The 26,871-nt window shown below is 51.2% G+C and overlaps 1 protein-coding gene across 11 annotated transcripts; it reads left to right on the top strand.

Moving 5' to 3' along the window:
* Positions 1 to 286: 286 nt before the first annotated feature.
* UBA1 (ubiquitin like modifier activating enzyme 1) lies at positions 287 to 24,919 on the top strand. 11 transcript variants are annotated; one of them, XM_030933571.1, is made up of 28 exons: positions 3,137 to 3,654; positions 5,999 to 6,112; positions 6,315 to 6,667; positions 8,476 to 8,592; positions 8,721 to 8,779; positions 8,882 to 9,050; positions 9,153 to 9,287; positions 10,598 to 10,704; positions 10,978 to 11,068; positions 11,180 to 11,312; positions 11,858 to 11,955; positions 12,064 to 12,210; positions 12,342 to 12,518; positions 12,643 to 12,747; positions 12,836 to 12,916; positions 13,241 to 13,396; positions 15,699 to 15,864; positions 15,999 to 16,195; positions 19,443 to 19,507; positions 19,748 to 19,943; positions 20,660 to 20,734; positions 20,859 to 21,048; positions 22,219 to 22,307; positions 22,568 to 22,660; positions 22,785 to 22,976; positions 24,120 to 24,221; positions 24,328 to 24,428; positions 24,585 to 24,919. In XM_030933571.1, exons 3-28 carry the CDS (start codon positions 6,650 to 6,652, stop codon positions 24,718 to 24,720), a joined length of 3,195 nt encoding a protein of 1,064 aa, XP_030789431.1. In that variant the 5' UTR covers positions 3,137 to 3,654; positions 5,999 to 6,112; positions 6,315 to 6,649; the 3' UTR covers positions 24,721 to 24,919. The 11 variants fall into 11 exon arrangements, with proteins under 11 accessions (XP_010364425.1, XP_030789431.1, XP_030789433.1 ...); XM_030933573.1 differs by lacking the exon at positions 5,999 to 6,112 and having other exon boundaries at positions 6,593 to 6,667; XM_010366121.2 differs by lacking the exon at positions 5,999 to 6,112 and having other exon boundaries at positions 6,590 to 6,667.
* The last annotated feature ends 1,952 nt before the right edge of the window (positions 24,920 to 26,871 follow it).

Below are 26,871 nucleotides of genomic sequence, written 5' to 3'. Positions count from 1 at the left end.
CTTGCTAGAATGTCAGCTCCATGAGCTCAAGGAAGAATTTCCAGCACCTGGCCCATGTCAAATGAACTATTTTGGCCACCTGAGTCTCGGTCTCCCCATCTGTAGGATGGGTGTGTCTTTCCATGTGGAGGCACCCACACATTCCGTTTCCTTTTCCCACCCTACAGAGCACGGCTCCGGCATTCCATAGCCCAGGCTTACATTTTCCCATATTCTGGACGCTGATGCCCACCACGTGCACCAGGCACTGGCCAGACAGGACTACCACCCCCAGCATGCCGCGCGCATTTGGGCCGTACCACAACCTGTAGGGGCATCTGGGTCTGAAATGGGCACCAGCGACGCGGGAGCAGGGACCGACGCCCCTCTAGCAGAACATCTGTGGTACATCCCAGACCCCGGGCTCTCCAAGGCCCCGCGCTTCCGAGCTCCGCGCAAACTCTGGCTTCTCTTGTACGACGGAGGTGGTTTGCTCTTCCGTTGCCCCGTGGCTTCAGCTCATCTTTGGCAGGAAGGCGAGGCTTCCGCCCGGCACAGGGGGTGAGCTGGAGCACCGTGCCCCCAAGCCTCTGGACAGCATTTGGAGGAGGGTGCTTTCCTAATCCCAACTTCGGGGATCCCCTCATGGGCGTATTTGGAGCCTCCAGGCCCAGGGTGATATTTAGGGGGCGTCTGCTTTTGAGGAGACCCTTAGGGGGTGCCGTTTGGGGACTCTGGGGTGGGATTTGGGAGTCTGTTTTGGGGAGCACCCCTCGGAGACAGGGTTTGGGGGGTTTTGGGGAGATTCTTAGGGTCCGTGTATGGGCACCCTTGTCCGTGGAGCAGGATTTGGGTTATTCTTCAAGGGGAGAAGCAAAGTTTGAGGTTACTAAAGTCAAGGCGGGACTGGGGGAGGGCTTGTTTCGGGACGGGGTCCTGGTGACAGTGAGAACAATCGGGACCGACGTGGCATAGTGGAGGTGTCAGGCCTTTGTGACCCCTGGCTCTGTGATGAGGTCCTCCACGCGCCTGGAGGCTCAGGACTGCGAGACTGGACACGTCGGGGGCCCAGATGTTTCTAGGGAGAGGAGCCTCTCAGCTCAGGCTGGGGAAGGGACGCCGGAGCCCGGCTCTTCCTGAGCCGACGCGGCGCCACCCGGCCTTCGTTTGGTCGCGGCTTTATTCATTATTCATAAGGAGGTGGGGCTGTGGTAGGAGGCAGTTTTTTGCCTCTTTCGCACCTGGTCCGCAGAAGGGAAGGTATCGGCTTGTGAGTTATTCACGAAGGGCGGATCAGCGTGCTGAAGGGGCGTTCTGAAGTCTGCCGCGCAAACGTGAGTTCATTGATGATTCGCAAAAGTTAAGTAGCACTCTGAGTTTTCAGTGCTTTTCTAGGGGTTCCGTGCTTAATTCATGAGGAGCGTGGCTTTTGCAGCTTTATCTGCATGATCCGCGGTTAGCTTTCCCTTACGGGTACCAGAGTTAAAACCTGGCTTCTAGCGAAGGGATGTGGCCTCCTACATTGTTCATTTCTTGTGGCCTGGTAATCTCAGATAATCAGCCGGGGCTCTGGATTCAAATCCCATCGATCCTTTCCAGTTGTGTGATCTTTGGCAAATCGTTTTGTAAGCCTGAATAATGGGTAGGAGGATAATCATAAGATTAGCTTACACTCCTTTAGCTACTTAGCGCATTTAATCTTCACGACAATCCTAGGAGGTAGGTTATTATTACCCCCATTTTATAGATAAGGAAACTGGGGCACAGGAAGGCTAAGTAATTTGCCTTAGGTCACACAATCAGTGAGTGGCTGGGCCGGGATTCAAATTGGGGTCTAGTTCCGCAATCTGTAGTCTTAACCAGATGCCATAATGTCTCCCCTCCCCACTGCCCCGCGCCGCCGTTTAATAGTACTACTACTAATATAACACTTAATATGTGCCAGGCATTGGTCTAAGCCCTTTCTACTTATTTCTTCATTTAAACTCCATCGCAAGGTAAGTTGCTGTTGTTATTCCTGTTTTATGGATGGGGAAGCAGTGGCCCAAGTTGGGGGTTTCTCTTGTGGCTGAGTATTCATAATTAATTTTATATTAATGTAAATATATATTTACATATCTTAACATATTACCTTTATATTAATATACAATGTTTTAAAATTTTAACAGTGCCTTGTGCCAGCAACGTTCTAAGACTCATCCCATAATTTATATTCTCTGATTTTCTTTTTTTTTTTTTGAGACGGAGTTTCACTCTTGTCGCCCAAGCTGGAGTGCAATGGCACAAGCTCGGCTGACTGCAACCTCTGCTTCCCGAGTTCAAGGGATTCTCCTGCCTCAGCCTCCCCAGTAGCTGGGATTACAGGCGCCCGCCACCACGCCCAGCTAATTTTTGTGTTTTTAGTAGAGACAGGGTTTCACCATCTTGGCCAGACTGGTCTCGAATTCCTGACCTCAGGTGATCCACTCGCTTCGGCCTCCCAAAGTGCTGAGATTACAGGCGTGATCTGATTTTCATAATAACACATCTCTATGAGGTGGATGGGCTCTGTTACTATCCTCATTTTACAGTTGTGAAAACTGAGGCACCTGCCAAAGACATGTAATGAGTTTGGGTTTGATTGGACCAAGGCAGCCCTTGTTCCTGAGGCGGGGAGAATGGAGGGAGGTGTGGGGAGGGGAGGCGGGGGCAGAGAGAACACTTCCCCTGGGTTTTCTGGTGACACTGCAGTGACATCTTTCATTATTCATGAACAGGAAGGCGTGCTCACTTTGCCTTGGCTATAGCATCGTAATCCCTATTTGCTGGGTAGGGCAGTCTTGGGTGTTTCTTCGCCTTATGCATAATTCATAAATTGGGTGGAACCTTTCTTGACCTCTCTTGAGTTTCCAGGTTGAGCTACTGCAGCAGCATAATTCATTATTCAGAACCTGGGAGAGTGTGTTTTCTCTGCAGTAGCCCCATTTCCCTGCTTATAGTGTATTAGGTGCAGCAATAGGTGGGCGTGCCCCTTTTATTCCAACCCACTGGGTCTTATGCATTATTCATGAGTAAATTGTGGCCTGGGTCTCCTTGGATTCCGGGCCCCTGCAAGATCATCATTATTCATGAATGGAGGTGTGTGACTTCCATGTTTTAACATCTGCTTTCTGGTTGCTGGTTGTTAGTCTACCAACCACTCAACTTTATGCATAACTTATAATCAGGAAGCGTGACCTTAATGGTTTTTCTTCGCTTCCATGACAGCCTGGCTGCAACCATTCATTATTCACATTCCATGAGGCGTGGCCTCTGTTTTACCTGTTTTCGTTGTTACTGCCACAATGCCCACCAGGTGGTACTGTTCCACTTCTAACCGAATGAATCGCAACCGGACCGGGAACTTTATGCATGATTCATAAGTAGGCGCGGCCCGCTTGCATCCGGGTTTCTGGAGGTGGGGCCCAAGGTTTTGTTCCGGCCCCAGGCTCAGTGGTCGCCATCTTGTGTCGGCGGCTCTGCTGAAGGAGGTGGCAGGGACAACCACAGCCACAGCGGCCGGGGGAGGAGAAGGCGGCAGCGGCGATTCTAGGCGGCCCAGGCGGCGGGGAGGAGGAGAAGGAGGAGGGTGGCGGCCGGGCTTGGCTTCGGCTCCTTGAGGAGTTGGCGGCGGCGCGACCCGGGGAACCGGCATTGGTAAAAAACGTCCTTTCACTGCGCCTCGCCCGGGGCAGGGGTTTCGGGGAGGCACTGGAAGGGCCTGAGCCACGCTGCTGTCGGGGCGGGCCGCGGTGACTCGGGCGCCAGGAATCAGCGGAGTAGAGAGGGGGAGCAGAGCCTGGGGCGGGGCCGACTTTCCCCAGCCAGGACCACCCCGGATCCCTCTAGTTCCAAAATCTGACCTTGGAGTCGGACCCCCACGATGTGCTTTTAGAGACTCACGCCCAACATCTCCAGTCTGGGACCTGACTCCGTCCCGAACCTTGCATCTCAGATCAGAACTCTCCCCAGTCTCCAATAGAGATTTACGGGGATCAGCATTGCTGATCAGAGCTTCTCACCATTGAATGCCATTCAAGACTTGCCCCAGAATCTCCTTTGAGGCGCCTCCTAGCCTCTCAGTATTTGCCGTCAAGGCTTCCAAGACAGGCTAGACCTGGAAGGGGTCCATAGGCTCTTTATGTCTGTAAGAGAGTCCTCTTTTGCATTTTCCTTCAGACCCCCCATCCCACACACATGTTAGCCACGCTCAGAGCTTCCAGGGGTACTAGACCCTGTGAAAGGCCATTTGGGCCTGGCCTTTGTGTCGGGGAACCCTCTTCGCTGCACCTCAGGTCTCCTAACCCCACCCTGGCCCTAGCGTCTTTCATCAGAGACTCTGCCCAGTATTTCTACTCAGAGACCCCTCTTAGCATCTGCCTTGAGAGACTTCAATTCCTAGACTCCGTCCTTTGACACTTTCTCTACTTTTACGGAATTTCTCGCTTTTCATACTCCCAGTATTCAGAGACTACTGAGAGGCCTCAGCATCTTCCCCATCAGGCACCTTGAACCCCCAGAACCTTCCAGTGCACCAGATACCAGGGAGGAACTGTTTGGATACATAATCCTCCATCAAAGAGCCCCTGCGGGCATCTGCTCTTGCAGTCCCGTTTGGCTTCTAGCCCCTTCCATCAGAGACTCGCCTCCCCTACCCCACCCTAGACCCAGCCTCTGCCTTCAAAAGACAACCCGGGTTCTAGCTGCTTTTTTCAAAGATCCCTTATCCTCACATCAGGCCTCAGAATCTGCCCTCAGATACTTTCAAGGTCCCTAATGTCTGCAGTCAGGGGTTTTCAGCTTCTGCTTTCAGACTCCTTGGACCCCAGGATCATTGTCAGATGTCCCTTCCACCCACAGGCCCTCTTGTTTTCTTTTTTCTTTCTCTTTTTCTTTTTTTTTTTTTTTTTTGAGACGGAGTTGTTTCACTGTGTCGTCCAGGCTGGAGTGCAGTGGCGCCATCTCGGTTCACTGCAACCTCCACCTCCCTGGTTCAAGCGATTCTCCTGCCTCAGCCTCCCGAGTGGCTGGGATTACAGGCATGCACCACCACGCCTGGCTAAATTTTTGTATTTTTAATAGAGATGGAGTTTCACCATATTGCCCAGGCTGGTCTCGAACTCCTGACCTCAGGTGATCCACCGCCTCGGCCTCCAAAAGTGCTGGGATTACAGGCGTGAGTCACTGTGTCCGGCCATGGCACTCTTGTTTTCTACCGCAGTAGAAAACCCTCTTCTTAGCATCTACCTTCAGCGCCTCCATGGGGTCCTACATAATTGGTCAGAGAAACCCAACCCCATTTGGGGACCTAGCCAGTGTTTGCTTACTAACCTTTTTAAGGCCTGAACTATCTGGGCCCAGCTTCCCTTTTCCACCCCCTCAGAGCAGCTGTGATACCTAGCATGTCCTGTCAGAGATTGACACAGGGCCTTTGTGTTCCATTAGAAACCTCTCCCAGCTCCTCACCATCCACCCTCACAGCCTCCTGGGACTCTGTAGTAGGAATGTCAGATACAGCTCTCCTCTTGCATGTCCCTATCTATTATTTTTGGTTGAAGATTTCTCTCTGCTACCAGCATCTGTCTCCAGAGACCTCCAGAGCCTCAACATCCTCCTGATGGAGACTACCCCTCCCCCCAGACCCCAATGTCTTCCTGCTGCCTCCTCAGACTCTAGAATCCCCCACCCATTCCCTTTGCAGCTTCCATGGGGCCCAGCAACTGTCCTCCTACCTCTTTGCAGGCTCTGGGGGCCTCCACTGCAATTTTTCAGCCTTTCTCCAAAAGATCCTTTTCCAGAGATCCAAAATTTGAGTCTTCCTAATACCCTAGCCTAGTCCCTTCCCTCCCAGGACTTCTAACATCTCCTTTCCCATTTGTCTCAGAGCTTCCTTGCTCTTAGACACCCACTTCCTGATTTTCGTCTCACGTTCCCATGGACTTCTCAGTTAACCCCTCCCGGAAAGCTTGACATGCTCCAGCTCCCCTTCTCTATGCCCTAGCTTCTCCATCCTGCTAACCTGCCTCCTCTCACACCTCCAAGACTCCTCCCTCAAACCCTCTGGTTTGAGAATAGAGAATGCTTACGCTTGAAAATCTTCAGTTTGGAGACTCAGGTATGTTTAGAAACTAAGCTGCAGCTCAGCTTTGCCAAACAGTTCACAGTGTGTATGTTATAGTGGGGGCCTGAGCAAATGTTGAGGGAGGAAGGGTGTAGATTGTTTTTCTGCTGGGGGTGGGGGATCTTTAGCTCCTCTCCAGAGCTTCTGTCCCAGACTCCTGCTTGCCTTGAGACAGGGCTGTTCCAAACCTTTGCAGTCGAAATCCAGTTGAACAATCATCTGAAACTTCTTAGAACCTTGCTGCCTGCACTAGGGATCCAGAGGGGAAATGTCTAGAAGTTCAAGTGCTCTCTGGACCTGGATCATCTCTAATTTACGGAGTGAGGAAATGGCGTGTCCCAAACAAACTGACCAATGACAAGGCAAGGAGATAACTAAGTAATGGAGGCCACTACAGGTGCCCAGGGAGGAACTCACATCCTCAGGTCAGTGAGTTCTGACCACAGACCTTGGCTTCTTTAACCCTGCCAGCAGCCCCTTGAAGACAGTTTCGTTTGTCCCAGCTTTTGGAGAAAATGAGGCTCAGAGGAAATGAGATCTCTACCCCAGGTCAGTCAGAGAGTCAGTAAATGGAAAATATGGTTCACCTTTGTCTCTACTAACTCACCAAGTCTCTTGCTACCCAGGTTGGCTCTTAGCATTCCAAGCAATTCACCTGGCTATCTCAGGGGCTCCAACCAGCCTCCTGCCTCCCCTCATCTCCCATTTCTTAGTCCTCTGGACTGGGCCCTGAGCCCAGGGGCGTTTGGCAAACAGTCCCCCACCAGCTGCATGCCTCTGGGCGAGTGAATGGGGTTCTCTGAGCCTTTGTTTTCTCATTTGTGATTTGGGCATAGGGTTATCTGGGTCATGGGGATTGTTAAGATTAGACAAAGCCCTTTCCTCTTTGATTGACACGCAGTATGCTCTTGGTAGATAGTAGGGAGCTCTTGTCATTGTGGTTGGTGCTAGTGACAGGTGCCAAGATGGAATCTTAGGTACATTGGGATACTTAGTGTCATAAAAGTCTCAGTGTAGGAGGACTTGTGTGAACAGAAGACTCAGTGCCTAGAGGAGCACTGGGGGTGAGGGGAAGTGACGCTGGGTCCTCCCATCTCCAACATCTGGACCCAGTCACCCGCACCACCAGATTTCACTTCCATAGGAGGCTGTATTATTCTGTCTCTGGGACCTAGCAGTTGACCCTGGGCGAGTTACTTCACCGCGTGAGCTCACGTTTTCTCATTGTCCAGCAAGGACGTTAAACTCTGCCTTGCTGGGTCAGGGTCGTGGAGGGGATGAAACGTGATAACATGAGGAAGCAGCTTGGGCTCTAGAGTCAGCAGATCCTGGTCTGGTCCCATCTCGGCTACTGTGTGGGAACCTTGGTCACTGAACGTCACTGAGTGAATTTTTTTCCTTCAGTTTAAAGTTGGGGGGTATTATTGATAGCAGTCCAAACCCCCCAGGAGTGCCCTGAGGACACAGTGAGACAAGGCTTAGAGAAGTGCTTACTATGGCATCTGGCACGGGGAGGACTCCTAATAAGTCTCATACTCATTTATCATTGTGGTTAACCTGTTAAAGGGAGTCCACATGCAGATGAGGCTTGGGATGTGTTTGTTTTCTCCCTTGCTGCAACCTCTTTTATTGGTCCGTGTCGGTTTTCCCCTCCCAAAGCTGGGGGCAGGGTTGGGCTTTATAAAACTTCCCTCCGTGAGCCCCTCTGGGGACTGGGTTCTCAGCAAGTTACTGCTCCTGCCATCATGCCACCCTGATGGATGTCCAAGCCTCACTTCCCTCCTGCACTCCCCTCTCCCGCCGCCATCCCTGGGATTAAGGGAGAGGAGAATGGCTGCTTGTTACTGCCTACCTACTCTGTGCCAGGTTCTGTGCTCTGTGTTATTTATCATCTCGATAACCCCATGGGGAAGGTAAGTGGTATTATCACCCCTGTTTCACAGGTGAGAAAACTGAGACCCACGGTGGTTAATTATTCCTGTTAGTGGCAGGCTCAAGATTTGAAACCAGGTCTGTCCTGAATCCACATCCTTCCCCTGACCTCTACACAAGTACATTCTTGTCATTCCTTTCACTCCAGGATTGGAGTCTCTCCCTCATTGTCCTGTGTTGGGAAGAAGCAAATGGCTTAGTGGTCAGCAGTGTGGACTTGCAAATCAGACCACCTGGGTTCAGATCTTAGCTCTGACCACTGTGTTACCCTGGGCAAGTCCTCACCTTTCTGTGCCTGTCCCCTTTTTGCTGTAAAATTGGGGTACTAATACTTGTCTTCCCTTCCCCCACAGTTGCTACTAACAAACAGAAAAACGGTACCCATGTGCCCCAGGGTCACCTCTGTCCTTCTTTTTTTCCTCCAGATGTCCAGCTCGCCGCTGTCCAAGAAACGTCGCGTGTCCGGGCCTGATCCAAAGCCGGGTTCTAACTGCTCCCCTGCCCAGTCCGTGTTGTCCGAAGTGCCCTCGGTACCAACCAACGTGAGTGTCCTCTCCCTGGAGACTGGCAGACGAAGTGGTGGGTGGGAAAGTCTTCTGTATCACTGCCTGTCTATCCATGCTCCACTCCTGTGTGTCTCCCTGAACTTGTTCTTTCCCTCTATCCCTAGGGAATGGCCAAGAACGGCAGTGAAGCAGACATAGACGAGGGCCTTTACTCCCGGCAGCTGTAAGTGGGGCCAAGGCTGGGCCGAGGGGTGTGGAATGGGACATTGAGAGGATAGGGTTGGGTGGGGCAGGCCCTGACCTAGAGTACCCCCTAACCTGGCAGGTATGTGTTGGGCCATGAGGCAATGAAGCGGCTCCAGACATCCAGTGTCCTGGTATCAGGCCTGCGGGGCCTGGGCGTGGAGATTGCTAAGAACATCATCCTTGGTGGGGTCAAGGCTGTCACCCTACATGACCAGGGCACTGCCCAGTGGGCTGATCTTTCCTCCCAGGTACCTCTTCCTAGCACCCTTCCCCCTTCCCCCCTTCCCGAGGCACCACCGTTCCCAGTGCCTCAGCCATTTCACCTTTTTCCCTACTGCACACCCTTACAGTTCTACCTGCGGGAGGAGGACATTGGTAAAAACCGGGCCGAGGTATCACAGCCCCGCCTCGCTGAGCTCAACAGCTATGTGCCTGTCACTGCCTACACTGGACCCCTCGTTGAGGACTTCCTTAGTGGTTTCCAGGTATCTTGGGGGTACCACCCAGCCTTCTGCCCAGTTCTCTCAGAGCCCATCTCTGGTTTGTTCAGTGGTGTTCAATATTGATTTAATGGGTCGGCCTGAATCCTAGGTTTTGTGCTGGGGGACTAGAGTATGCAGGCAGCAGTTAGCCTCTGGCCCTGCCTTTTCTTTTCTGTTCTGTTCTGTTCTGTTCTTTTTTGAGACAGAGTCTTGCTCTGTCGCCCAGGCTGGAATGCAGTGGCACGATCTCGGCTCACTGTAAGCTACGCCTCCTGGGTTCACGCCATTCTCCTGCCTCAGCCTCCCGAGTAGCTGGGACTACAGGCGCCCACCACCACACCTGGCTAATTTTTTTTTTTTTTTTTTTTTTTTTTTTGTATTCTTAGTAGAGACGGGGTTTCACCATGTTAGCCAAGGTGGTCTCGATCTCCTGACATTGTGATCCGCCTGCCTCGGCCTGCCAAAGTGCTGGGATTACAGGTGTGAGCCACCGCGCCCGGCCTGGCCCTGCCTTTTCAAGTGGGGAAGATGTGTACAGACAGTCCGGCATAGTGGTTGTGGGCACAGACTGTGGAGGGAGCCATACTGCCTTGCTGCGGGCCTCCAGCCTTGGTAGTGTGACTTCAAGCAGGTTGCTTCATTTCCTGTACCTTAGTTTTCCTGTTCATAGTCAGTGCGTGGTAGCAGCACTGCTACCACTTTTTGTGAGGGTTAAACACGTGGAATTGCAGCTGGCACGTAAGAACTGGATGGGTGTTTGTTAATTAAAAAGTCCAGGCCAGAAAGAGGTGCTCTGGAAGCTGAGAGTCGGCCCTGGGGTATCCCAGGTTGCCAGGGCACTGCAGCTAAATCCGGATGGAGGAGTAGGAGCTCACCCTGGTGGGGAAGGATAGACATTCAGGCAGAGAGCAAAATCCCAAAGATCATGCGGAGCAGGCATTGTCTTGGGAATTGGAAGCAGGTGGGTGTGGTAGGAGTGAGCTCAGACTTTGGCTGGAGACAGAGTTTTACTCCAATGTCTCACAGGGCATGGCAGGCAGACAGCAGCGGGTGTTTGTCAAATAAATGAGTCAGCTCTTCTCCAAACTCCGTCCTCCCACCTACCTCTTCACCTTTCCTGGTATAGTCCAGGAGTTCATTTTTGACCCCCACAGAGTCTGATGCACAGTAGGTGCTGTGTGTTTGTGAAAGAGGCTGACCCAGCAAAGCCTGGATGTGTCTGCCTGGAGGACTGCCTGAGTCCTTCACATCAGCCCTCCACCATTTTCTCCCCTTCACCCCAGTGCTGGGCCTGAGCCTCCATCTCTCCACAGGTGGTGGTGCTCACCAACACCCCCCTGGAGGACCAGCTGCGAGTGGGTGAGTTCTGTCACAGCCGTGGCATCAAGCTGGTGGTGGCAGACACAAGGGGCCTGTTTGGGTGAGTGGCGGCCCACCCCCCTCCCTGTCCCCTTTTCCTCCAACTCCTACCAGGCCCAGGCCAAGACCTCTAGGCTCTCCCTGCCCTCGTCCCTCAGCTACCCAGATTTTGGGTTCTTTGTGTTCATCTCTCCTCATGTGGCACAAGTACCATCTTACATCCCAGCAGTGATAGGCTGAGTTTGCTCAGCAAGTTTTCACTACATCTTGAGGGACCTGTGGGGCCTGTTTGTGCATGGGACACGGGCATCAGCCCTATTGCTTCCCCCTACAGGCAGCTCTTCTGTGACTTTGGAGAGGAAATGATCCTCACAGATTCCAATGGGGAGCAGCCGCTCAGTGCTATGGTTTCTATGGTTACCAAGGTAAGGAGACCAGCCCTAGGGTTCCTGGCGGGCAGGTGGGCTGTGGTAGTCCTTCCTATCTGCTCTTGGTACCCTGGGCGTGTTTCTGAGACTCACTCTTCCTTTAACCAGGACAACCCTGGTGTGGTCACCTGCCTGGATGAGGCCCGACACGGGTTTGAAAGTGGGGACTTTGTCTCCTTTTCAGAAGTACAGGGCATGGTTGAACTCAACGGAAATCAGCCCATGGAGATCAAAGTCCTGGGTGAGCTGGGACCATGGGGGAAGCAGAGGGGAGCTAGGAGATATGTTCCTGGGTTCTGGCTGGGGAGTTGAAGGGAGGAGACGTGGCCCTTGGTTCAGATTGGGGAGACACATCCTATTGTTTAAGATGAACTACAGACAGAATCCCGTGGGGTCCAATAAGAGCTGGTGGGCATGGGGGAGAGGTGTTGTGTTCGAGCTATTCCTGGGAGAATGTGTCCCTGATATCTGAGCTGAGGGGGAAAAGGTCTCTGGTGTTTGAACAGGGCAGATCAGAGGATCTACTTGTGTGTGAGCTGATTTGGGTGGGAAGCAGATAAGGTCTTCCCGTGTAGACTTGGAGCCAGGGACACAGGGTCTCACGGGGTCTGAGCTGAGTCTGGGGCACAGGAGAGATGGTTTCTGATGTCCATGTGGAGCCTGGAGCAGAGGGGAGATGGCGTCTGATGTCTGAGCTGAGTCGGGGCAGGAGGTTCCTTATCTTGCAGGGATTGTGGATTTTAGGGAGAATGGGTAGACTGATAGCTCTCTTCCTGCCCTCTGTAGGTCCTTATACCTTTAGCATCTGTGACACCTCCAACTTCTCCGACTATATCCGTGGAGGCATCGTCAGTCAGGTCAAAGTACCTAAGAAGATTAGCTTTGTGAGTGTGTCAGTGGGAACAGTGGGCTATGTGGGATAGTTCTAGGCATTCCCGAGTTCTCCATTCCTCTCTTCTGGTTCTGATGACCTCCCCCTTCCCCCGCCACAGAAATCCTTGGTGGCCTCACTGGCAGAACCTGACTTTGTGATGACAGACTTCGCCAAGTTTTCTCACCCTGCCCAGCTGCACATTGGCTTCCAGGCCCTGCACCGGTTCTGTGCTCAGCACGGCCGGCCACCTCGGCCCCGCAATGAGGTGGGTGGGTGGGCAAGCCAGCCAATGCAGACATGCCTGGCACTGAAGGCCCACCATGCTTCTGCCTGTCCACACTCCCTGCCCTCATTGTGGCCTGACAGATCTTCTTTTGGTTCTTTCTGGCCCACCAGGAGGATGCAACAGAACTGGTGGCCTTAGCACAGGCTGTGAATGCTCGAGCCCTGCCAGCAGTGCAGCAAGAGAATCTGGACGAGGACCTCATCCGGAAGTTGGCATATGTTGCTGCTGGGGATCTGGCACCCATAAACGCCTTCATTGGGGGCCTGGCTGCCCAGGAAGTCATGAAGGTCAGCATGGGTTGGGAGAGGCAGGATTGGGGTGGGCCAGGTGCCTCCCTGACTCCATCACTTGCTCTCTGTGTCAGGCCCCTGTTAACCACTGACCACCCCCTCTCTCCCTTCCCCTCTCCAGGCCTGCTCCGGGAAGTTCATGCCCATCATGCAGTGGCTATACTTTGATGCCCTTGAGTGTCTCCCTGAGGACAAAGAGGCCCTCACGGAGGACAAGTGCCTCCCAGTATGTGGGTGGGACCTGTGGGGAGGGCATCATTGGGGGCATTTCTGGGGAGGCCTCTCTCTGACCCTCCTCCCTTTGCATTCCTTAGCGCCAGAACCGTTATGATGGGCAAGTGGCTGTGTTTGGCTCAGACCTGCAAGAGAAGCTGGGCAAGCAGAAGTATTTCCTGGTGAGTGGTCCCCTTGGATGCCTGCTCCCCTCACCTTGGCCTCTGACCATCTGCCCTGGGGCTTCCTTCAGCATTTCAATGCAACCTGTGGGGCATTCCCTTTGCCATTCTCCTTATCTTGAAGGGAAGCCCAGTGCATCCCTCGTTTCCCGCTCTGGTGCCTCCTTCCTCACATGACTGCGTGTCATTTCTTAGAGTCCTGGAACCTGAAGATGTGGTGTTAGCCCCTCTTCCCATCTCTCGGGAGTGAGGGGTGATGGGTAGCCTCACACTAACCTGCATCACCCTGACAAGCCTCTGCCTGTCTTCTTGGTTGCCTCTTAGGTGGGTGCGGGGGCCATTGGCTGTGAGCTGCTCAAGAACTTTGCGATGATTGGGCTGGGCTGCAGGGAGGGTGGAGAAATCATCGTTACAGACATGGACACCATTGAGAAGTCAAATCTGAATCGACAGTTTCTTTTCCGGCCCTGGGATGTCACGGTGAGTAGGGTAGGAGGTGGGGCTTTGTCATCTCACTTTCCTCCTTTTTCTTTCTTTTTTTTTTTCTTGAGACAGAGTTTCGCTCTTATTGCCCAGGCTGGAGTGCAGTGGCGTGATCTCTGGCCCACCGCAACCTCTGCCTCCTGGGTTCAAGTGATTCTCCTGCCTCAGCCTCCTGAGTAGCTGGGATTACAGGCATGCGCCACCATGCCCGGCTAATTTTGCTTTTTAAGTAGAGACAGGGTCTCTCCATGTTGGTCAGGCTGGTCTTGAATTCCCGACCTCAGGTGATCCGCCTGCCTCAGCCTCCCAAAGTGCTGGGATTACAGGCGTGAACCACCTCACCTCGCCCCTCCTTTTTCTTGTTCCCATTCTTTCTGTCAGAGATCTTTCCACCTCGGCCAGAAGCCTTTCCCAGCTTCTGTATCTTGTTTTTTTTGGTTTTTTTTTTTGCCTTGACCTTTTAGTGCTGGTTGGGACGGTATGTCTGGGGTCCTCAAAACCACTCTCAAGCTCAATTCACCAAGAGAACTCATGGGACTTAGCATACAGTCGTGCTTGTGGCTACAATTTATTACAGCAAAAGGAAACAGACCAAAATCAGCAAAGGGAAAAGGCTGGTGGGGTGAAGTCTGGGGGAGCCAGGTGCAAGTTTCTAGGAGTCTTCTCCCTGCGGGAGTTAAACAAGGCGGCCTTTATTTCCCCAGTAGCAACAGTAACTACAGGAATAACAGCAACAAAGTGTAACAAGATGTGAAATGTTGCCAACCAGGGAAGCTTGTTAGACTCAGCACTATCGTGAAATGTTGCCAATCAGGGAAGCTTGTTAGACTCAGCACCATCTCTTTTACTTAGGGCTGGTCATGTGGGCGCCCCCTTCCTGGCACATACCAAAATTTCCAGACTCCCAGAAGGAAAGGTGTTTAGCATAAACTGTATTGTTTGTAAGAACAGTTTAGGCACAGTGAACCACTGATATCAGGTAGGGAGTGGTGGGATTCTTCCCGAATTCCAAGTTCCCAGACTCCAGCCAAGGGTGGACCTTGGAAGCAGGCCTTTCCAAGGGTTGCAGTTTCAGTTTCCTAGGCTTACACTTCTCTGTCCATATGGAAACTGGGTTGGTTATGCAGGGATCTCTGAGAAGCCTTCTGTAGGGAACAGTGTCATTTTTGCTTACCCAGGATTTATTCCCCCTTTCATTCATTTCATTTATTCACCAAATAGTTACTGAGGTACTGTTTTAGGTATTGGGGATATACCAAGGAATAAAACAAGATTCCTGAAGGGGGAGGGGAACGGACAGCAAACAATAGACACAATACGATCGTGAGGTATATAGTTAATGTTGGTGATGAGTGCTCCTCAAAGAAAACAACAAAAACCAGACAAGGGAAGTCAGGGTGTCAGGGAGAATGGTTTGTAGTATTGATGACAGTGGTTAAGGAAGGCCTGAGTTCTGCAGAGACCTCAAGGATATGAGGGACTAGAGCGCCCTCTGCTGCGGAAGAGCCCACGCAAAGATCCTGAGGTGGGAGGGTCAGGGAGCCAACTCCTTTTACGGTAAGTGGAGGTGGGATCCAGGGGAGGATTCTGAGCAGAGGAGGGACGTGGCCCACCTTGGGCTTTGCAAAGATCCTGCTTGTCTGTGTGCTAGCATCCTAGTGCTGGTTGGGGGAGTCTATATCAATCCTGGGTGCTATTACCTGAAAAAATAGTAGGTGTTAGATGAAAGAACAGATGTCTGGCCCATTGTCTCCAGTCTGTTCCTGTCCACAGCTTCCCTTTCCACTGATCCCCTGCCACATGCGTCATCATCCTGGCCATGTGGCATTGTCACAGACCATCTCTCCTGCTAGCCTCCTAACTCAGGGCCTGGGTCTTCCCCAGCATTAAGTAAATCCATCTCAGGCAGGCAACCCTTTATAGATGTTTGGGCCAGGTGTGGTGGCTCACGCCTGTAATCCCAGCTCTTCGTGGGGCCGAGGTCTTTGACCTCAGGAGTTCAAGACCAGCCTGGGCAGCATGACAAAACCCTGTCTCTACCAAAAATACAAAAATTAGCCACGCATGGTGGTGCACACCTGTGGTCCCAGCTACTTGGGAGGCTGAAGTGGGAGGATGGCTGGAGCCTGGAAAGTTGAGGCTGCAGTGAGCTGTGATCATGCCACTGCACTCCAGCCTGTGTGATGGAGAGAGACCCTGTCTCAAAAAAAAAAAAAAGATGTTTGTTGGGTGAATGCACAGATAAGTGAGCTCTGTTCCCCCGTCCCCACCCTGGAACTGCACTTTCTTAACCCTTTAGAAGTTAAAGTCTGACACGGCTGCCGCAGCTGTGCGCCAGATGAATCCACATATCCGGGTGACAAGCCACCAGAACCGTGTGGGTCCTGACACAGAGCGCATCTATGATGACGATTTTTTCCAAAACCTAGATGGCGTGGCCAATGCCCTGGACAACGTGGATGCCCGTGAGTTTGGAGGCGGGTGAGGTGGTCAAGGGCAAAGTTGTGTGTGTTTCTGTGTGTATATACCAAGAGGAGTGTCTATCTTCCTGTCCTCTCCTAATGTTCCTTTCCCGGCTGTCGCTTTGTCCTCCCCGCAGGCATGTACATGGACCGCCGCTGCGTCTACTACCGGAAGCCACTGCTGGAGTCAGGCACACTGGGCACCAAAGGCAACGTGCAGGTGGTGATCCCCTTCCTGACAGAGTCGTACAGTTCCAGCCAGGACCCACCTGAGAAGTCTATCCCCATCTGTACCCTGAAGAACTTCCCTAATGCCATCGAGCACACCCTGCAGGTGATAAGCTGTGGGAGAAGGGAAAGAGGCTGGGCATCTGGCCAGGCCGCTGCCTCTCTGCCCCCAGGCCCTTGCCTTGCCTTCAGATGTTGCGTGCCTAAGTGTAAGATGTACCTTTTCTCCAAACCTCCCTCCCTCTCTTCCCACCAGGCAGCCTAGGTTTCTAGAATGACTCATTCTTTTCTCACTTTTACTTTGAATTTTTTTTCAACACATAGACAAATATTAAGAATATTATGAGGAATACTCAAATACCATTCCTCACCTAAATTTAACAATTCTTAATGTTTTGCCACATTTTCTTCTTAGATATATATAGATTTTTCTTCTTTGTGCTTAAATGTGTCACAGACATTACAGCCTTTACTCCCTGCTATTTCAGTGCCTCTGCCAAGTGAGGATATGTTGCTATAGAACAGAGTTTCTTAGCTTCAGCACTGCTGACATTTGGGGCTGGTTATTTCTTTGTCATGGGAGAGGGGATGCCCTGTGCACTGTAGGATGTTTCTCAGCATTCCTGACTTCTTATGTCAATAGCACTCCCCCTCCATCATGACATCTAAAATGTCTCCAGACATTGCCAGATGTCCCCAGGGGTGCCACATCACTCCCAATTGAGAACTACTTCTATCTAACAGAAACATCACTTTCATGCTCAACAAAATTAACAATCATTCTTACCATCTCTTCCAGTTATTTATTTGTCTCTAATAGTCCATATTCAGGTTCTCCCCAGCTGTTACTTAAAATGAGTTTAACAGCTGGTTTGTCAGAATGATTCTGTGTATATGGTGCATGTACCTACAGAACAGTGCACATATTATCTAGCTCAGGGGTGTCCAATCATTTGGCTTCCCTGGGCCATATTGGAAGAATTATCTTGGGTCACTCATAAAATATACTAACACTAACGATAGCTGATAAGCTGAAAAAATAAAAGAAAAAAAGATCTGTGCATAAATCTCATAATGTCTTAAGAAAATTTACAAATATGTGTTGGGCAGTATTCAAAGTCATCCTGGGCCGCATATGGGCCACAGGTTAGACAAGCTTGATCTAGCTGAAGTTTTACAAAGTGAACACACAAGTGACTACCACCTAGGCCAAGAAACAGAACCTAGGGATTACCATTGTGCTGTCAGAATAATTCTTAGTGCAGTGTTTGAGGCCAAACCATTTAGAATAGTAGGAGTATGAGGGTGGGAACAAAATAGGGAAGGGGAAAAAAAAAAACCAGTTCCATCTGTCACTTTCTCCCTTCTGACACTGCAGTTCCAGAGTGGGTATGTTTGTATTTGTGCACCCACCACAGTCTTACTAGGTCATGTGTGACCTCTCTGTGCCTCAGATTCCTGTTCTGTAAAATGGGAATGACAGTAGCATCTACCTCACAGGACAGTTGTGAACCACTTGGCATTTACCATGTGCCTGGCACTGTTTTAACCAAGCTTTAAATACATACGTAATTGCTCATTTCTTCCTAGCAACCCCATGAAGTAGGTATCACTGTTGTAACATCTGTTTTAGAGATGAGGCACAGAGGTAAAGATGTTATCCTGTGTGCCTGAAGTCACCAGACTAGGTAATATGTGGCATAGCTGGAATCTGAACATGAATTTCTCACACCTGTACACCCCAAACCACCTCGCTAATGACTGCGAACTGTCCTAGGAACTCTCAGAGGCCAGAACCTCTGTCTTGTTTGCTATTTTATTTTTTGAGACAGGGTCTCATTCTGGTACTCAGGCTGAGGTGCATTGGCAGTCATAGCTCACTGCAACCTTCAGCTCCTGGGAAGTGTGTGTGCGCACACGCGTGCCTGTTACATTGACCAGGCTGGTTGCAAACTCCTGGGCTCAAGTGATCCACCTACCTCAGCCTCCGAAAGTACTGGGATTACATGTGTGAGCCGCTGTATCCAGCCTCTGTCTTGTTTTCTGCCGAGTCCTCGGGGCCTGGATAGGGATCATTTTTGGTTTGGTCTGAGTTTTTTCTTTTCTAAAAATTGTGGTAAGATACACTTAGTTGAAGTTTTTCTTTTTTATGGAGGCATAACATATCTAGAATAAGGTACACAGTTTTTTGTTTTGTTTGTTTTTGTTTGTTTGTTTGTTTTTTGAGGTGGAGTTTTGCTCACGTTGCCCAGGTTGGAGTGCAGTGGCACAGTCTCGGCTTACTGCAACCTCTGACTCCCAGGTTCAAGCGATTCTCCTGCCTCAGCCTCCCAAGTAGCTGGAATTAACAGGCGTCTGCCACCACACCCGGCTAATTTTTGTATTTTTAGTAGAGACAGGGTTTCACCATGTTGGTCAGGCTGGTCTTGAACTCTTGACTCAGGTGATCCACCCGCCTCAGCCTCCCAAAGTACTGGAATTACAGGCGTGAGCCACCTCGCCCGCCCTGGTACGCAGATCTTAATATATTTTTAGGCTGGGCTCGGTGGCTCACACCTATAATCTCAGCACTCAGGAAGCCAAGGAGTGACGTTTGAGCCCAGGAGTTCAAGACCAGCCTGGGCAACATAGCAAGACCTTGTCTCTACAACAAATCTTAAAAATGAGCCGGGTGTGGTGGCATGTGCCTGTGGTCCCAGCTACTCGGGAGGCTGAGGTGGGAGGATTGTTTCAACCTGGGAGGTCAAGGCTGCTGTGAGCTGTGGTTGCGCCGCTGCACTCCAGCTTGGGTGACAGAGTGAGACTTTGTCTCAAACAACAAAACAAAACAGTTTTCCATATACACAGCACTATTGTAACCACTGCCCAAATCAAGTTCATTGGTTTTTCTTTTTTTTTTCTTGAGACGGAGTCTTGCTCTGTCGCCCAGGCTGAAGTGCAATGGCATGATCTCGGCTCACTGCAACCTCCGCCTCTCGGGTTCAAGCGATTCCTCTGCCTCAACCTCCCGAGTAGCTGGGATTACAGGCGTCTGCCACCATGCCCGGCTAATTTTTGTATTTTTAGTAGAGATGGGGTTTCATCATGTTGGTCAGGCTGGTCTCGAACCCTTGACCTCAGGTGATCCACCCACCTTAGCCTCCCAAAGTGCTGGGATTACAGGTGTGAGCTACTGCGCCTGGCCTGGTTTTTCAATTGAGGTGGGGAAATGGGGAAGGCTGGGGAGCTTCCCCACTTCCAGAGTAGCTGTGAGCCTTGTACTTGGTTTATTCACTGATGGTCCTTCTAATAATGCCTGCGGAAACCCATTTTGTCAACTGTGGCCACATGTAATCTGTTTGCTATGTCTGCAGTGGGCTCGGGATGAGTTTGAAGGCCTCTTCAAGCAGCCAGCAGAAAATGTCAACCAGTACCTCACGTGAGTAACTCCAGTGCCCTCTCGCCCTATCCTTGTCCACCAGCCAAGGCATCCCGCCCTCTTTCCTCATCACAGTAACACTTGGCACCAGGCACACTTTTCACATGAATGAGTGGCTGCTTGGGCCTCGTATTGTTTGGGGTCGGGACTAGTTTTCCATGGAGAAAATAAGATTGCTCTGGAGCCCACTCCTGAGGCTGACGTGTAATCCTGTCCTCTGTCCTCTTCGATTCCTGATAGAGACCCCAAGTTTGTGGAGCGAACACTGCGGCTGGCAGGCACCCAGCCCTTGGAGGTGCTGGAGGCTGTGCAGCGCAGCCTGGTGCTGCAGCGACCACAGACCTGGGCTGACTGCGTGACCTGGGCCTGCCACCACTGGCACACCCAGTACTCAAACAACATCCGGCAGCTGCTGCACAACTTCCCTCCTGACCAGGTAATGCCCAGTTGTTGGGTCCATTTGGCAGAATGTATTTCCCTGAAATGGGAGCCTGCAGTGTGGGTCCTCCCACTGCGGAGTCCAGCTGTGGCAGGTGCCCTGAGGCATGGGGATCTGAGAAGAGTGATTGACCCTAACCTGCCTTTTCCTCACCCTAGTTCCTTTGAGCAAAGAGGCTTGGTTGCTGTTTACCCTGACTGTGGTGTGGGCTGCGTCATACCTGATTCCCAGTCAGGGCTGTAGGGGTTATGGGGGAGAAATTCTGGAGTTAAGTGCACAGGAATCAATACGGGTTCGGGTTCAAATCCAAACTCTACTTGAACAAATCATGTAACTTCTTTGTGTACCTCAGTTTCCTTGTCTGTGAAGTAGAAATAATAGTGATCTACGTCATGGGGGGTTTGGGGAGGATTAACTGGTATTTATTAATATGAAGTTAGTACAATGCCTGGTAATCCATGAGTTTGTTAAATGATGGGCTGTCTAGCACAAAATCACTACCCAGGGATTGGTAGTTGTTCTCTCAGCCAGATCTGTGGTTCAACCTGTGGGACTCTACAGTTGGGGTATTTTGTGATTGGCTCCAGTCCCCATCGAGTGCCCAACCCGAGATAGTGAGTTGGGGGCACCTCTGGGGCCTAGGTGAAGTGCCAAGATTGTCATAGAGGCCTTTACTCTCAGATCCTGTTCTCAAAAATCTCTCCATCCCTTAGCTCACAAGCTCAGGAGCCCCTTTCTGGTCTGGGCCCAAACGCTGTCCACACCCGCTCACCTTTGATGTCAACAACGTAAGTCTCCTTTCTAGGGTCTTCTGGGGTCAGGTGGAGGGTAGGGTGAGTAGGTGGGAAGGAGGTGGTGGCTCCCCACTCAAGGGCTGATGTGCTCACCCTTCCCTGCCCTGCCTTCTCCTAGCCCCTGCATCTGGACTATGTGATGGCTGCTGCCAACCTGTTTGCCCAGACCTACGGGCTGACAGGCTCTCAGGACCGAGCTGCTGTGGCCACACTCCTGCAGTCTGTGCAGGTCCCCGAATTCACCCCCAAGTCTGGCGTCAAGATCCATGTTTCTGACCAGGAGCTGCAGAGCGCCAATGCCTCTGTTGGTGAGGGTGTTTGGCCAGTTGGCCAGTAGTCACCCCCAAATGTCCCTGGCCTAGTCCAGCCTCCCCACCAGTCCTCTCCCCCTGGCTCTGCTCTGCTCTGTGACCCCAGGCCTGAGGTTTACCCACACCTTCCTTTGAGCCTCCCTTTGACATGAAGAGGGTAGGTTGAGGCAAATTGTCTCCCTCCCTCCTCCTCTCCACTCTCTGGCCCTCAGGAGAACTTGCTGTTTTACTCTTGCTCTGTGTATTTCCCTTAGTTTTGTTCTTTCTTCTTGATCTGTTCATCTAAGACGTATGATCTCTACCAGTGGTCTCTCTCCCGTGATACCTTCCTGCCTTGTCTCCTTCCAGATCTGCCCCCATCTGTACATCTATCCCCATGTTTCTCTATGCATCTTCACCCTCCATAGTTTGGGGCTGTGGTTTACTGACACCCCGGCCCCACCCCATCTACATATTTTTTCACCATCCCTCCCTTCTGTATATAATGCTTCTGTAACCCTGTAATGCCCCCTACATTTACCTTCCTTATATCTCATTCCTCTTGCTCTCCATAGATCTTCTCCCATTTCCCCTTCCATGGTCCCCATCTTCCTTCTGAAATATCTACTCCTTCATATTCCTCTATGTACGTCTTCCAATCTTTCCTTCCATATCTCTCATCACCTTCATATATTTCTCCTCCCACCTGTCTCACCCTCTGTATACCCCCACTCTCCCCTTTTATATCTTCTCCCTCTCCCCCCATATCTTTTCTCTATGTCCACATCTGTACATTCCCCCCAACTTCCCCTCCATATATCTTTTTTACTCCCCTTTTCCTCCCTGTATCCTCTGTGTTCCCCCCATCTCGCTCTACATCATTCTTCCCAAGATCTTTATGTTTCCCATCTTGATCTCTCCATCTCCACTTTCTCCTAACTCTTTCATTTCCATTCCTTAGTGTCTCTAGAGAGATCGTTCTTGATAGCCTCAGCTCTTTCTCTGTGTTTTTCAGGTTTGTATTCTGTTCTCTACCTCTCCTCCTTGCCCCTTTTCTCTCCCAGGATGTCTTTCCTTTCCAAATCCTTTTTCTACCTGAATACCTTTTGCCCCACCCTGGGCTCCCATTTCCACCTCAAACCTTAGCCTGGGATCTAAAGGGCTGACAGTGTCCCTCTCTTCATGCAGATGACAGTCGTCTAGAGGAGCTCAAAGCTACTCTGCCCAGCCCAGACAGGCTCCCTGGATTCAAGATGTACCCCATTGACTTTGAGAAGGTACAGGGTGGGGGCCCAGGACAGGGAAGGGAGGATGGGCAAAGCATAGACAGGCTGGAGAAAAACAGGAGGAGTATCTGGAGACAGCCCTGGGCCTTTGTGGGGATCAGATCGTGGGCCTGCCACATGGCTCTGAATGAGTAAGTGTTCCCAGCCATCCCTTTGTGATCTGGAGACTCCAGCAGGCAGTTGCAGTGGATACACATTTTCTTTATCTAATTCTCTCCCCACTGCCTTCACACCCTCCCCACTCATAACAGGATGATGACAGCAACTTTCATATGGATTTTATTGTGGCTGCATCCAACCTCCGGGCTGAAAACTATGACATTCCTCCTGCAGACCGGCACAAGGTGAGGGGAATGTAGACCTGATGTTCCACCCTCCTCCAGGTTTGAGTTGTCCACACTCAGCCCCTCTGTAGACCCTGAGGCTCTTGTACTTAACTACCACCTTTTGTCCCTTCCTGTCTCTCAGAGCAAGCTGATTGCAGGGAAGATCATCCCAGCCATTGCCACGACCACAGCAGCCGTGGTTGGCCTTGTGTGTCTGGAGCTGTACAAGGTTGTGCAGGGGCACCGACAGCTTGACTCCTACAAGAATGGTTTCCTCAACTTGGCCCTGCCTTTCTTCGGTTTCTCTGAACCCCTTGCTGCACCACGTCACCAGGTGGGGGCCCGCATAAGAAGTGGGGTTTGGGTGGGGTATGTCTGTGTAGATTCTGGTTCTAATTCACGTCATACCCTGTCACCAGATGAGGGTTTCTATGTGTACCTACCCTTTTTATGCATCCTTTTTCGTTTATTTATTAATCATATTGTTTGAGAACATGCAAAAAGATGGGATATTTGAATTGTGTCCTGGGAGATTATTAGTATTATTAACTACACAATAATGGCAGCCAAAATTTATTGGATGCTTCCTACGCTTAAGTGCTTTGCTTGCTTCATGCATGAATTCACTCAAATATTTATTGAGCACCTGTTGTGTGCAGGTACTCTTCTAAGTTACGTTCCTCAAGTAGATTATATAAATAACCTATTAAATGATCTTGGAATCAAAAAAGGATAAAAAGAGGCTGGGCACGGTGGCTCACACCTGTAATCCCAGCACTTTGGGAGGCCAGGGCACGTGGATCACCTGAGGTCAGGAGTTCGAGACCAGCCTGGTCAACATGATGAAACCCTGTCTCTACTGAAAATACAAAAAATTAGCTGAGCATGGTGGTGGGCACCTGTAATCCCAGCTACTCGGGAAGCTGAGGCAGGAGAATGACTTAAACCTGGGAGGCGGAGGTTGCAGTGAGCCGAGATCGTGCCACTGCATTCCAGCCTGGGCAACAAGAGCAAGACTCCATCTCAAAAAGATAAAGAGGACTTGAGAATACCAGGGGGCGAGGGGATGTGTTTGAGATTTTGTGTGAGATGGTCAGAAAAGGCCTTGCTGAAAAGATGACACTTGAGATCAGACTTGGAGGATGTGAGGGGGCAAACCGTGCAGGCTTGGTGGTGAGTGGGGACACATTCCAGGCAGAGGGACCAGTTCTTGAAAGGGTACCAAGATAGGGGTGTGCCTGGCAAGTTGGAGAAATTCAAAGTCCACAGAGTGAGTGTGAGATTGAGGAGAGTAGGAGATGAGAAGAAAACAGAATTTCAGTGCTTGGGGTGAGATGGGAGCCACAAGAGGATTTCGAACAAAAGAGGATTGTGATCTGACTGAATACGTCTCCATGGGGGTGAGGGGGATGGAGACAGATGGGGGCTGGACCCTCTGGGATGGTCTCCATCTTACACTCCCCTCTTTGTCCTGCAGTACTATAACCAAGAGTGGACATTGTGGGATCGCTTTGAGGTACAAGGGCTGCAGCCTAATGGTGACGAGATGACCCTCAAACAGTTCCTCGACTACTTTAAGGTAAGGCCCCTCCCTCTCTCTCACCCCACCTTGGGGGGCGAGGTGTGCAAGGTGACTTGCTGGCCTGTCCACCCCCATGACCCTGCTGTTCCCCCTACCTCTCCAGACAGAGCACAAATTAGAGATCACCATGCTGTCCCAGGGCGTGTCCATGCTCTATTCCTTCTTCATGCCAGCTGCCAAGCTCAAGGAACGGTTGGATCAGCCGTGAGTTGGCCACTGGCCAGGCTGGGGGAGGCCCTGTATGGGTTGGGGAACCTCAATATCCAGCTGTCCCACTCCAGTTCACTGCCCCCACCTACCTGCCCATCCTCTCTTGCTTTCTGCCCTCCTGACCCTATGCTCCCATCCCCCTGTCCCCAGGATGACAGAGATTGTGAGCCGTGTGTCGAAGCGAAAACTGGGCCGCCACGTGCGGGCGCTGGTGCTTGAGCTGTGCTGTAACGACGAGAGTGGCGAGGATGTCGAGGTTCCCTATGTCCGATACACCATCCGCTGACCCCCGTCTGCTCCTCTAGGCCGGCCCCTGTCCATCCCTCTCCACACCCCTTCCAGCCCAGGGTTCCCATTTGGCTTCTGGCAGTGGCCCAGCTAGCCAAGTCTGGTGTTCCCTCATCATCCCCCTACCTGAACCCCTCTTGCCACTGCCTTCTACCTTGTTTGAAACCTGAATCCTAATAAAGAATTAATAACTCCCACGTCGCCTGCCCTGCTGGTTCCAGGTAAGGAAGGGACTTCCTGGAACTGTCTAGTTCAGATGGTAACTCAGAGGGCTCAGCCCCACCACACCTGCCAGTTTTCTGGGCAAAGAAAATGTAATTGCCACCTCTTCCTGCCCTCTCTGCCTCCGAAGAGATGGAGGCACCAGTGAGGCCAGTGAGCAGGTACTTGGGTCCATGTGACTATTAATTTGAGCTGGGTTCAATTCTCACCTTCTCCATGTCCTAACTCCCTGCTCTGTGAAGAGGAAAGTTGTGACCAGGCTGCTAGGGCATGGCCAGTATGCCTTATGTCCTTAGGGCAGATCCCCTCCCACCTGGCTCAAAGCACTCAGACCATGGGCAGCCTTTTGTAGTCATGGTTCCCAGCACCAGGAATGCATGTGGTGCTCTTAGTTCAATTTCCTTGCTGCAGGGGTGTCTTAAACAGCTCTGCTGAATGCCAGTGCCTGCAGGCATACTTTGCAATTTTTATGGAAATATTTGAGAACCTCAGTAGAGGAAAAGCCCCTTGCTTGTCTTACGCTGCCCCCCTCAGCCCCAGGTCTGCCTGTATTCCCCTTGATCTTCAACCTCCTACCTTGGAGAAGACAGCTGGCAATGGGGACTGAGGGGTGTTCATCGCTTAGAGCAGGTTGCAGGAGGCCCAACACCAGCCCCACCAGAACTGCAGAGCTACCGTGCTCTGTCCTTGGTCTTCGCTGAGCGCTCCAGACGATTGAAAGCACCAGTCTGACCACTGCCACATCTTTGCCTTCCTCTATTGTACTGGCTTCTGGTGCCTGAGGAATCCATTCATACTTTTGTCCCTCAACTAACCAGACAATAATTTATCTACCTTATTAGAAACAAGATCCCTCACTCTTCTACTCAAACTTGAGTGTAAGGAATAGCTCAACCTGTTCTGAACTGGCCTGATTGCCATCACAGCCTGTGCCCACATCTGCTGTCTCCTGGGCCAGTAGTTCCTGGTCCTGGGCACAGTATATGCCCTTGCCCACCTCCTTCTGATCATTTTATTTTCTTGGCCTGCTCTGCTTGGGTGACCTCATCCTTCCAGTTTCTTCTTCTTCCCCACTAGGACACTGAGGACAGAGGTATTTTCCCTTTGGTATCTAGTGGTGATGCTGTCAAGTGGAAAGTTTTTCCCACCACAGGAACTTTCCCATTATTGCTCTAGAGTATCCTAGACACTCCACACCGCAGTCCACTGGTCACACCACTACAGCAGCTGAGGCTTGAACACAACTGTTGTCTTCTTTCTCCAGTATGCCAGCTGCTTTGCGGATACTCTGTAGACACCTTGTTCACTGCACCTCCCCCATTACAGCTCCATTTCTTCCCTACCACAACTCCTGGATCTCCTTGACACCTTATTCGTACCTGACACCCTTCTCCATCAAAACAAGCTTTTGAGTCACGCATGAATCCTGGTTGTATCTTAGTTGTTCTCCCTCCACCTCATTCCATTTTACTTCTGCAGTTTGTCTACCATTACACCACCAGCCAGAGATCAGGGCTCAGCAGGCGGGGGTTGCGTCAATTGCACCGAGCCCCCTGCACCCAGCAGCCACAAAGGATAGGGTGGGAAAAAGGTTTCTCTTGTCACTGCCTGGAACTATTTGCCCACCTCTTTCTGATCATTTTATCTTTTTGGCCTGCTCTGGCAGGCATTCAACAAACATTTGTTGCATGCTGTGTGCCAGTCACTTTCTAGGCACGTCAGACAGCAGTGGATAAAAGAAAGATCCTTGTCTTCTTGGTGTTTATGTTCTGCTAGCTTGAGACCCAGAACAGACTATAAGCACAGTAAGCAAATTGTACCTTAGAAGTTGATCAGTGTTCTTCAAAAGGCGAGGAATAGAGCCCGATCTGGGGATCTGGAATGATGGCAGTGCAGGTAGGAATTTTTAAATAGGAAAGGCTTCATG

Source organism: Rhinopithecus roxellana, chromosome 7, assembly GCF_007565055.1.
Source record: "Rhinopithecus roxellana isolate Shanxi Qingling chromosome 7, ASM756505v1, whole genome shotgun sequence".
NCBI classification, from domain to species: Eukaryota; Metazoa; Chordata; class Mammalia; order Primates; family Cercopithecidae; genus Rhinopithecus; species Rhinopithecus roxellana.
This window is presented reverse-complemented; position numbering and strand designations above follow the sequence as displayed.

What these genes read in the sequence shown, in the direction of transcription:
- UBA1 (XM_030933568.1), top strand. Translation starts at nt 7,879, where the DNA reads ATGTCCAAGCCTCACTTCCCTCCTGCACTCCCCTCTCCCGCCGCCATC. An exon ending in CCATCGAGCACACCCTGCAG is followed by an intron (nt 16,196 to 19,442) that starts GTGATAAGCTGT and finishes CTATGTCTGCAG; the next exon opens with TGGGCTCGGGATGAGTTTGA. An exon ending in TCACCTTTGATGTCAACAAC is followed by an intron (nt 20,735 to 20,858) that starts GTAAGTCTCCTT and finishes GCCTTCTCCTAG; the next exon opens with CCCCTGCATCTGGACTATGT.